Source organism: Corvus kubaryi, unplaced genomic scaffold (genome assembly GCF_017639235.1).
Source record: "Corvus kubaryi isolate FWS band 111438036 unplaced genomic scaffold, C.kubaryi_AGA036_p1.0 37398, whole genome shotgun sequence".
Classification (NCBI taxonomy): domain Eukaryota; kingdom Metazoa; phylum Chordata; class Aves; order Passeriformes; family Corvidae; genus Corvus; species Corvus kubaryi.
The window spans coordinates 36,868,165-36,880,303 of NW_024581137.1; the positions used below are offsets into that span (position 1 = coordinate 36,868,165).

Below are 12,139 nucleotides of genomic sequence, written 5' to 3' on the forward strand. Positions count from 1 at the left end.
TGAAGTTTTAAAGAATAATTAAAGAGTGGATAAATGACACATTTGTAGATCCTACTGTTAGATTCTTTACCAAAGGACCTGCTATACAATTATTTGGGGAACCTGACAGGTGAGTTATATGTGTAATTCTAAATAAATTGCTTAGTGCTTAAAAATACCCAGCAGGATGCTGATTCTTTAAAAGTACTTGGAAAAACCACATAGATAGAATAATTTTTGTAAGGAATATTTATTTTCAGTTCCATTTAAACAACCCACTTTTGTAACACATACTAAAATCTTTAGGAAACATTCTAAGAAATTTCAGGATTATAACCACAGGAATGAATTAAACGTATTTCAGTTCTGCAGATTAAAATACAGAATATGTTTGCATCATTCTGCATTTTATTAGGTTGCTGCCTTTTGGTATGCTTTACATTAAAAATACATGACTGACACTCTTTATACCAGTAAGCCTTTTTATTGAAAAAAAATATTATTGCATTAAACTACATTCCCAGGGATTCCTTGAATAAGCTAAAAAAAAAGTCGCTTTGCATGTACAATAGTGCAATTCACTTAGCTACTGTATAATATAAAACACTTTATACAGAGAATACAAAACAAAATTACTAGTTTACATATTATATTAGCCAGAGTATTATCCAGTTTTAAATATAAAGTTGACACTTTTAAAATCAATCTGATCAAACGGCATTTTTATGCAAATTTGCACAGCATATATACATATTGAATGTATTTCAGAAGTGCATCAGATGCAAAGAAAAAGCTCCAAACAGCAACAAAAAAATGTATCATGGTGTGACTCAGGAAATTTTTTTATTGGAATTTTAATGTGTGGGTGATCTGTTTCCTTGGAGTATGTATCAAGAATATACAATCAAGGTAAAATAGATTATTAACTTGGTGTTTGTATATCACTGCCATAAGGATACCGTAACTCTTGAAAAAATCTGTTTAAATAAAATCAAAATTGTAGCATGGCTCCATACATCAGGCTCAATAAAGCTTTTAATAATTATAATAATACATATTTAAAGTATATTACTGATGAAAAACAAATATGGCAGCAATTAGAGAAAATGTATAATTTCAGCTGTGCCAATAGCTTTATTACATTTCTCCAAGAAAATCCCTTCTGTGCGCTAAGAACGGTATTGGACATCGCCTTTGGTAATCAATGATTCATGTTTTTCTCTTGTGCTGTTTCTGTTCTTAATCTCTCTTTTTGTCCCACTTAAAATATCTCAAAATCCTAATTTCCATTTTTCCAAGAATTAAATTTAATCTTCATTGCCAATTTATTAGTCTTACGATGTCGGTATGTACAATGATGCATGGAAATCCTATGATTTCATTTCTTCTAGGATCCCGTTGTGTGGCGCATACATTAAGGGAAACAAATACATCTATTTCCATAAATGATCTATGTAGTAGGATATGGTTATGTTTGATTTGGTCAGGTTTCTTGCCACAGAAATTTCTACAATATTAACATTGTCTGTAGGAAGTGTGGATACAAAATACGTGTACGCACATTAAAGATGAGATTAGCCCATCATTCCTTCGGTTCCATATTTTTCTTTTGGTGTTACCTGCTTAGGATACAAATGAACTCTTATACTCATTGAGAACAGCTGGGTTTACTTCAATTGAGATGAAACTGGGCCCATAAATTTAAAAGCCTGTGGGGCTGGAAACGCACCTTTTACGCTGGTATTATCCCTGAACTGCTGGTGATGGCCACGCAGCCCAGTCAGCCCCTTCTAGGGCACAGCATGACCTGCTACTTTAGATGTCCAATTCAGAATGTTTCTACAAAGTTATGATTAATGTTTCCAAGTGGTCCACTGAGTGAGTGATCTCCATCCAAGCAACTAATAATTTTTAGAGGTGTTAAGTCACAGTCAGTGAAATATGTTTGATTCTCAGAAAATAAAGTATTGGAAATACAGAAACTATATGTAAGTTCAGATCTTCTTTTGGGAAAAAGTTCAGCCAAAATTGAAAGGAAGAATTGTTAAACTGTGGAAATATTTAGTTTTACATCTTTCCCAAATAAAATTTTTGATTTCCTTTTTTCTGAAGCCATAATTTCAATTAAAGAATTTATCTACAACTTAAACGAGAAAAATAAATATAATTTATGTGCTACTTACATACAGATAAGTAACATCAAAATGGCATGAATCCATTTTGTTAAAATGGATTGAAAAAGTTAAGGTGGGAATCAAACCAAAAGATATTTGAGGGTGCTGGTGTCACCAACCTTTTTCAACACCAAAATGTTTTGCTTCAGCATAGTCTCCATAATTTTTTTTTTCTGATGGTTTTTATTCAATAGCTAAAACATCATGTATTCAAAGCTACTTTGAAACACAAACTTTGAAAATACAAAACTAGCAGTCGCAACTTGTAAGGAGATTGGGAAAGTTTGGCATATTACCAGTTTATGCTGAAGAAGCTCCAGAAAGACAGAAATTAAAACAATTCCATTTTACTGCAATGGATCAATGTATTTTGATTAAAACTAAGAAAATTGGTTCTGTTGTATTTTAAAGACACAACTTACTTGCAATTATGTTTTTCAGCTTCTTCAGGTAGCTGAATATATTGGAATAAAGTTCCTCCAAAAGTTTTTTAATGTGTTTTATATTGATTCTGAAAGATAAATTTTGTGCACTACATCATTGCAAATGAATTGAAGTTATTTCAAGTGTTTTTAATCCGAACAAACAGGTACTGTCTGTTGGATACTTCATGGTCCAATTTTACTGGGAAGCATGCCTGCAGTTTAACCATAATTATGAACTTTATTTCATGCTAAATATCCTGTGTTCAGTTAGAAACGTTATAAAAATAGGCAAACTATGCCATTCGAAGAGATGCTGAAGCCTTCATGTATTTCCAGATACACAGTTATTACGAACAATTTCAACCACGCATTACTCTGAAGGTTGAATACATGCATTCAAACATTGTAGATTCAGAATTTCAATTTGCTTGTTGAGAGTTTGAGAAGCCATGCGAGAATCCTGACATATTTGCTTAGATTTAATATACTTTTAAATTCTCAGTACTTGGACAAGTTTTTCTCTGAGTAGAGCCAGTTTTTGAAGAGTTGATCAGAATTTTACTTCTGCATTTTTATGAATATCAGCATGATTTTATAGGACCAGCCAATTGTTTCTGTTTGTGAAAGGGATGAAAAATATTTACACATTTTTTGGGACAGACTCTTCCACACATCAGAGCTCTGTTTGGTAGGAAAAAGTGTTGCAGTTTTGGCCAAGGACCTCTGAGGTTCAGAGCCAGCACTAGCTGCTCGGCAATTCTGGGCTGCTGTGGCTCACCCTGATATACCCTATGATCCAGCCATACACAGGCAATGCCAAAGAACTCAGCTTCTTGGTGAGCCTTCTTGGATGCTTGGCTCAGAGAGAAAAGTAGCAGCCTGCTTGTGCCAGCACAGAGCTCCCTATGCTAAGGGAATATTTTGTTATGTACCCGTGGCCTGACTGCAGTCCCTTTACACTGTCCAAGCAACATATGCAGGGATGAAATCACTAAAGTATCTTCAAGATGTTGTGATCCTCTTCTTCTAGTGTTAACTCATCACCCCTCCCTCTGAGCCTCCCTAGCTTACTTTGGTCAGGAGACAGCCCCAGGGTCTGGTGGTCCCAGATACCTTATTTTCTGCTCAGTCTAAAATACCTTAACCAAACCAGGCACCCTATCATATACACATTCAGAAAACCAAACCTTTGAGATGTGCCAAGATTGCTCAACTTTAAATTGTGCTACTTTAAATCCCTCATCAGTGCTGATACTGATCCCATTTTGTCTGGGTGCTGTGGTCCCATTCCTACTGACCATCATAGACTTCAGGCTATGAAGTGTCAGAACGACACTGGCCACCCATCCTTCTTGTGATAGTATCACAAAACGCTTTAAAGCAGCTCTTCCTCAGTGATGCAAGAATAAAATCAACATTCATATGCTGTCAGCCAGATTGTGGACTTTAAAATATTTGCTGTTGTGCTCTCAGCAAAACAGTAGATTTCCTCTCCGACATGATTGGATGCTGAATGCTTTATTTTCTTTAAATTTTGTGTTGGAGCCATGGTGAAATCATTTGGGCTAGTTTAAGTAGCTGGAAACACTGAAAACTTCTTTTGTTGCAGGTAACTGTTGGGTCTGGATGGAACAAGAATAGTGATGGGGCTCTTGTCCTTGGAATAAGGGATGAACTAAGTGATTTGGGTGTATAGCAGAAGGTGTGGCTGTGTTCAGGTGTGGTGCAAATAATGCTGGGATATATGCAGTGTGCGGCAGTGCAGGGAAGGTCAGTGGAGAAGGGTGGAGGGGAGTGGCAGAAACCAAGTGCAATGGGTGTCCTGTCAGCAAAGCAGGGTAGGTGGGAATAAGGGCTGGTGCTAACGGGGAAAGTGATATGGGGGCAAAATGTGCCTGCGAGAGGGGGTGGAGGGGTGCCAGGGAGAGATGGCTGCCATGGGGGTGCACAGAGGCCGAGACAGCAAAGCGTTGCAGCAGCGTGTGGTGGATGGTGGTGACAGTAGCCTGCTGCTGAACAGGGAGGGCAGGAACTGCTGGTGTTGCAGAGAAGGCAGCTGGTCCTGGGGCAGGCAAAACTTTCAGATGTTTTGCCAGAAGTTGTTTCTGCATGTGCTGCTGGGCTTGCAGCTGCAGCAACCTGTATTTGTCTACTTCTTCTGGTGTGAATGTGATAGGCTGCTGTGTTAAAGGAGGGGAGGTGGATTTACTGTACACTTCTAGGTCATTTAATGTGTTACCATACTTCTGCATAGCATTGTCACAAAGAGAGTCTGAACTGCCTTCTGCCCGGTTCAAGTCCATGTTTACATCATGTAGTTCTTCTTTGGTCTCTGTTGAATTAGCAACAGCAGAATATCTATTAGAGGGAAAAGCACCAGGGAAATCATTTGGTACTGGATCACAGCTTTGTATAAAGGGCTGCACTTCACTAATGAAGAGATTGGATTGTTCCTTTATTGCTGTGTTCCTTTTTATGCTTGGGCTCTGATAGCCTGTTTCAATTTGAATTATGTCTTTAAGAGCGCAATGATCATAATCAGTTCCAGGTGAAAGAGTAACATTAGTTATGTCTGATGCTTCAGAGCTGTTTTTCTTCACACTGTTTTCCAACAAACTGATTTCATTATGTCCCATATCATTTTTACCCATGCTTAGCACTTTCTCTGGCAAAGGTAACATTGCAATGTCATCTACTGATGATGAAAACTGAAGAGCAAAGTGACTTTGTGAGTCATCCTTTAATTCTACCCCACTAATGTTTGAAAATTTCTCTGAATCATGCATTTGTTCCTGGGTTTTCTTAGACTGCACTCTTTCTAAAAGTAACTTGGCTGTCATTGACTTTCTTTTTCCACATATGTCTTTTGCCAGGTTTTTGGAAGAGCAGGTGGCAAAGTTTTTGGACTGATTATTCACATTCAGGGAGTTGTAATGTGCAGTTTCAGCTTTTCCTGGTTCAGCGTTACAACCTCTCTCAGCATCCTCCTTTGTTTTGTTGTCACAGTAGTCAGTCTCTTTTGAGAAGGATCCTGAACTGCTGCCTCTTGATATTCTGCTGCTAGATGATCTTTCACTGCTTCTTGAATCACTGGTGGAACCACTTTTGGATTTGTGGTAGCTGCTACTCCTACTATGTGCTTTGCCAAAATGCTGATGTCTACTTCTGCTGTGTTTAGATCTGTCTCTGATTCGTAAAACTTTATGTCTTGAACATCTTTGATATTTAATTGTGCCCCTCTGAGTACAGTTTCTAGTTCTGTGAATTCTACTATGACAAAGATAATCCTCGTCTGTGTCATCTGAAGTGAAAATACACTTGTGCTTTCTGTGTTTACATTTGTGCCTTTCATCTGTCTTGCTTTTTCTTTTACAACAACAAAGCAAATGATTTCTGCCGTGATTGTTTGATGTGGGACTTGCGTAGCTCATGTAGCTACTCGTACTGCTAACTGAAGTGTCAGAATAGCTGGAATGTCTGCCACACGAGGACTTTTGAGGAGATGGGAATCTCCAGCATCTCGTGTAACTTCCACATCCTTCATTATCTGAATACCTGCTGTTTGAACTGGATTTACAACTACAGAAACTTCCACTAGAGTATTTTCCACTGTCACTTATGTCACTGCTGCAGCTGACCACATCTTGAAGGGATCTGCAGTCATTTTGGTTTTCAGATTTTTCTTCAGGATTAATTAAATGACATTTTGCAGATTTAGATTTTTTAATCCTAGACATAAAAGCAGAAAAGGAAATGCTTTCATTTCTAATGTTCTGAGTTTTTCTTTCACAGCTATGGAAATGATGCTTTAAAGGTCTTCTCAGTGTTGTTGTATAAAGACTTTTTTCTGTCACGTAATCCTTTTGTGAGACATCAAAGTAAGCAGGCACTTTGGGTATATTTTCATTCAAATAATCTGCAATGCATTTTTGACCATTTTCATTAATTTCTTTCCCTATGTCTGACCCAGCTTTTTGCTTGGACTTTCTTGGGTTTAGGGAGCCTTTCATCTTCTTTGGTTTCAACAACTGATTATCTTGTTCATTTGACATTTGCTTGTGTTTTATTAAACCTGAGGGTTCATTTTCATCCACAGTCTTATTTTTAGAGAGCACTTTACAGCTTTCTTTGTTTGTTTCATGCTGTTTACCATCTCTGTGATTTAAGGAGAGTCTGAAGTCAAAATACAATGGATTACAGCCATATGAAATACAGGGCTCAGTTTTTGTAAACAAAAGTAATTCTGTGGGCCACTGCAGAGCAGTGGTGCCATCTTTGCTCACTACATGGAGGAAAGGCAACCCCTGGGGCTTAACTTCTTTGACCATGGTCTCCTTCAGAAGTGTTTCCATATTTCCATCTGTGGTTTCTGAAGTCTCCAAAGATCTTTCTCTTTTTATCACTCCAGGATCGTCATTAATGTTGCTTAAACAGGTCAGCTCAGGTGCTGGCTGTCGTGGGAGCTCAGATAACTGGTCAGGCAGGTGGGCATTGCTGTGCTTGTAGGTGTTCAGCTGTGTACAAAAATTGCTGGTTTGGCATGAAGATGAAATGGGAGTTTCTAAGAATTGTTCAGATTCATTCAGTTTGTTCTCTTTCTCTGTTTCTCTCAGTGAAGCAGAAAAATTCAAATTTGAAAGCTGTATTTTGACTTTAGAATACAAAGGATTAGCTCTGAATTTTTCTTCTGATTCCCTATCACTACTTTTATCATTTTCCTTTAGCATTTTAGGTTTTGCAGCTACATGACTTGATGCACTGTTATCCAAATCCATTTGGTCTTGTGTAATAGGTGACTCTTTATCCAAACTTGCTTTCAGGTGTTCCTCCAAAAGTGTGGCAGAATGACAGCCCTCAATAGCTTGCTTTTTTTTATGGTTGGGGGGTTCACTACAATCATTTCCTTCTTCAGAGTTCTCACTGAAGACTGACGCTGAGGACTCAAGCTTCAAAGGGACTTTTTTAGAGAATGAAAAAGACACCCCTGCCCTTTGAGAGGTACTGGTGCTATCTGGGAACATTTGTGAGACGTGATTTCCAAGTGCATGGTGTCTTTCAGTAGGGGGATGGTGCCTGCTTATAATAAGTTGTTTTTTCTCTAGTATGCTTTTGGAGAAACCTTGGCCTTCACTTGTGATGGTTCTTTGAGAACTTGCTGTGAACTTGCTGCCCTTGTACAGGAAGATGCCATCTGGTGATTGCTGCTTTTCCAGGACTAATCGGGGGGCTTTAAGCAATGGTCCACTCCCAGTGATGCTTTAGGGTAAAAAAATAAATAAAAAAGAAATCTATATTAAGTAACCAAGTTATGACAGAGCATGCATTTGACAATGTCTGTCCGGTGAAGGAGGGTATCACTCAAGTTTTTACAAGGGAAAGCTAAGTTTCAACAGGGTAAATGAGCAGTTTATCATCAGTTTGGGCTTCTTTGTGGGCAAGACAGTCTTTACACATAGAAAATTACATGTTTAATGTCAGCACATGCTCTTTTTCAGAGTTGTGCCCATGTACAAGCAGAAAAAATATTGGTTTTACTCCAAATTTATATTTAGGGGAATTTAATCAGTGGTAAGTCTTGGTTTTCTGAAAAGCCACTGCATAGGAAATTGTGCCATGTTCAAAAAGAGATGCTTCCACTTGGAGCATCTGCAAAATCAAACTCTGGAAGAGAAAGAGAAACATTCTGCTTGATTAGGGGGGAATGTGTTTGTTTGAATTTTTTGAGTAGATTCTTATTTTATCTTTAAATTATTCCACAATAAATGAATTTTCAAAATATTCAGAGATATTCATACTAAAGCTGTCAGCAAACACTGGAGGGGAAAAAATCACAACTTCACTGATCTCATTATCAACCATGATTTGACTTACTTTGCCACATTTTCTCTTTCTTTATTTTACTTTCAATCATTACATTATTCCTCTTTTCAAAATATCTCAGATTCTAAATATGATTTAGTTTTCTTATAATTAAAAAAAATGTTTACCTATTCTAGGGCCTTAAAAAAAAGGCAAACCACTGATTTCTTGAAACAGATGATTAACTGAGACTGACATGACTGTTGCCATTTTCCATTAGAGACATGACATGTATAGCCACCATAAAAGTGTTTTTCCAAGATATATTTTAAATACACTTTTCATTAGACTAATTATCTACATTTTCTAGCAATGCAGTATTACAGTACACTATCAGGAAAAAAAATTGGAACCAGATTAAATAAAGATTTTGATAAAAAAATTATAAAATATTTTAATTAAATGTAAATAAATTAAAAGTGCTAGATCTGCATATAAGCTATCTATAATTGGCAATCATGTTTTATAAATGCTATAAAAATATATTGATCTTCAGCAATGGGAAAGACAGAAAGACTCCCTGGAGTAGGGTCAACTCATACTATGAGAATATGTGCACATTTCAGAGAATATCTTTGCATTTCCCAGAAATTTGGCATCAGGAGATACAAATGAACCCCTATTCGTGTATCAAGAACAAATCTTTTGGAGAAGGCATATAAAGAGATATTTTTCAAAGTCTTCTCAGAATAGCAAAATAAAATTTTTCTGTGCACAAGATTAGCAACAATTTTGTTGTCAAATTGAATTAGTTTGTTGTAAGGAACTGTGTTGGAACCTGGGATGGTAACAATTATATGTGTGTGTAGAGTTCTGCTTACAAAGGCTGACATTCTGTCTTCCCTGAGCAACTGGGAATGCTACACCTCTGCCAAAATCACGGCGCTCAGTCTCCCCTGAGCCTATTAGTGATTACAGAGAGGAATAGCAAGCTCTGTCTTTCCACACTCTTTGCAAAATATTATGAATTCCTGGCTCTTTCTAAAAAAAAACCTGCTCTTTCCCACCCGGTCTCATTCTGGCTTTCCTATTATCACCGACATTATCAGTCTATTTGAGACTACATCTTCAAGTGTGTGGGCATAAAGGAAGCTTCCCACAGGCAGCTACATTTGTTTCAGCAGATTTGTATGAAAATGGAGTCGCAATCATAGAAGTGATATATTAGCACTAAACGGTTATATTTCAGCAGATTGCTCAAAAGCAATTACATAGGCCAAAATGAGTTTGTAATAAACTCAGAATGCTATTATTTCCAGGGTACAGTAGTCTTGAGATGAATTTAAAAGAATGCCAGTTTATTTATCTGATTAACTCATTGTGGTCATAGATTAACATAAACAATTGGTCTGATGGCAATCTATTCTACTGAAGCATTCAGTGTCATTAAACAAAGGAGATTTCTCAAATTTAAAGGTTTATTAGTGCAATCTTTGTTCTCTATCTTGATATTCATCAATAGAGCTAACAGTATTAGACAAACTTAATTCAGTTAATTACTTGTTTTTCATTCAAATAATGATTACCCTACAGAGAAACTGTGAGCATAATAACAGTACCCTAAAAGTAGTAAAAATTATTCACAAAGGCTTTATCCTCTCCCATTAATTTGCAATCAAATGTTAAGACAGTCATACTAATCTTTTCAGGTCAGTTTGGATAAGGTAAAATGGTGATATTATAAAAGCGTCTTCAAAACATTCTATTTAGAAGACATGATAATAACTATCTACAGGAGAGAAAACAACAAACTTAAACATCATGCAATTAAGTCAGGGGTTTTCAATGTATGGTTTGCAGAGCAGGAACATTTGGAGTTGAAGACAGCTGAAAACAGGTTACAGTGCACACAATCTGTACATTACATTGTGGAGGAGTAAAAATATTAATATTTCTTCTGGAAGGGAGGAAAGAGGGCATTAAAATCTCATACAAGTTTTAAAAACTTGCCATTCTGACTGCTTCCGTAATTCTGCAAGCTGGTGGAGTCGCTTGAGTGCTTTTTCCTGTTTCTTCTCATCTTTCCATGACTTTGAAGCCACATTTCGAGCAAATTCCCTTTGTTTTAAATCTTTCAATCTCTGTGTGAAAAGAATATAAACAGAAGGGATTAGAGATGTACACAGCTGTAGTGGTTTGGTTCAAAATATCCATTACTTACTTATTTTCCTTCTGTGAGATAAGAATTAGGAGAAAAACAAAGCAGGCACAAAACTTAAAAGAATATAAAGAAGTTTATTAACAGACCTAAAAGAAAAAAAAAAAAGACTAAACCTTCAGAACACTTTCCTCCCCGCACCTTTCTCCCTTCTCCCACTGACCAGGTAAAAAGACAACCCTTGAGATTTTCAATCAGTTTACCACCTCTATAATAACCTTTCTTCAGTTCACTTAGGGAGAGGAGTCTCTCTTGCTCATGCTATGGAGACATCTCCACAAGAAACTGTTCTATCATGGCTTCAATATCACAGCAAGACAGCCGCCCGGGTTGGTTCTCTGCTCGCATGTGAGAGTCCCTTCTCTCAATTTACAGCTTTCCCCACAACTGCTTTCGAGGGTCCAATCTTTAGCTAATGGGGTTCCATTTTAAGGATGAGCTGTTCAGAAGCAAAGGTTCTCTTCATCTATCTCTGGGAGCATCTTCATCTCCAGGAAGAGAGGTCTTCTCCTTCCCTGGGAGCAAGGGTCCCCATCACTTTCATCTCTCTCTGTTCAAGCTACTTCAACATTTGCTTATTTCAGCGCAGGTGCTTTTGCTCACAATTGCAGTTTGAACGCTTCAACCCCCCCATGCTTTCATGAAATTACAACGGGTACTCTGATGTATCATAGTCCATCACCACCATAGCTTTACAACAGAATTTCAGCTCCTAGGTTTGAAGCATCTCCTCTTTCTCCTCTCTTGGGGTTTCAGCCCCTCCCTCTTCACTGACTTTGGTGTCTTTATGGTGTTTTCTTCATGTTCCTTCACCTTTCCTCTTCCTCTGACTTGGGAGAGGATTGATGTCTGCAGGCTTCATCTGTTCTGGAAGAATCTTACAGCACCAAAAGGGTTCATCTCACCTGGGCCTTGCAGCTGGAATTCACCTCTCACTGTTGGTCCCATGATCTTTGCTGGGCAGCGGCCTCAGATGAATTTTCGGCCGCACTGGGGGGGAGCCTGGCAGCGCCGCGCCGCCTGCACGGAGCAGGGCTGCGGGGCTGCCCGCACTGAGGGGCTGCGGGTGGAACAAGGCCTCACGGCTCCAGGATGGCTGTCTCCCGGCCTGGCCCCTCTGGGCCGCGCGGGCCCACCAGTTACCCGTCCGAAAGCCAGAAGCAAGAGAGCTTTCCTGGGCCTTGTTCGTTCTTAAATGTGGATCACAGAGGCGTGTCAAGCTTCTAAAGTGGCTTTAAAAAGTTGCCAATATTCAAACTAGCCAGTTGATTGTTTCTATTGTGTCTAGAGGAAGCTGTAAGCACCTCTTTGCAAAAAATCACTTCTATGGCTGAAGCCCTCTTTACTGAGAACCCAAACTATGCTAAACCATGACAACAGCAGATACAGCTCCTCTTACTCAATTTAGTCACTTTTCATGAGGTTAGTATGTAAACGGAGAGTGAAAATATACTTAAAATACTATAATAGTGAGAAGAGATTGGAAATGCTACTTTTGCTTACAAAAACAACATGATTTGGCCTCTGCTATTTAGCTTATCTAT

The 12,139-nt window shown here is 38.1% G+C and overlaps 1 protein-coding gene across 3 annotated transcripts in view; it reads right to left on the reverse strand.

The window, feature by feature from the left end:
- Positions 1-210: 210 nt before the first annotated feature.
- ZNF804B (zinc finger protein 804B) overlaps positions 211-12,139 on the reverse strand; it is a 234,232-nt gene continuing 222,303 nt past the window's right edge. For all 3 annotated transcript variants that reach the window (XM_042043587.1, XM_042043586.1, XM_042043588.1), the window contains exons 3-4: positions 10,388-10,518; positions 211-7,834 (exon numbers count right to left, since the gene is read on the reverse strand). In XM_042043587.1, the coding sequence (XP_041899521.1) occupies positions 4,144-7,834; positions 10,388-10,518 (3,822 nt within the window). In that variant the 3' untranslated portion in view covers positions 211-4,143. The remainder of the gene's footprint in view (positions 7,835-10,387; positions 10,519-12,139) is intronic.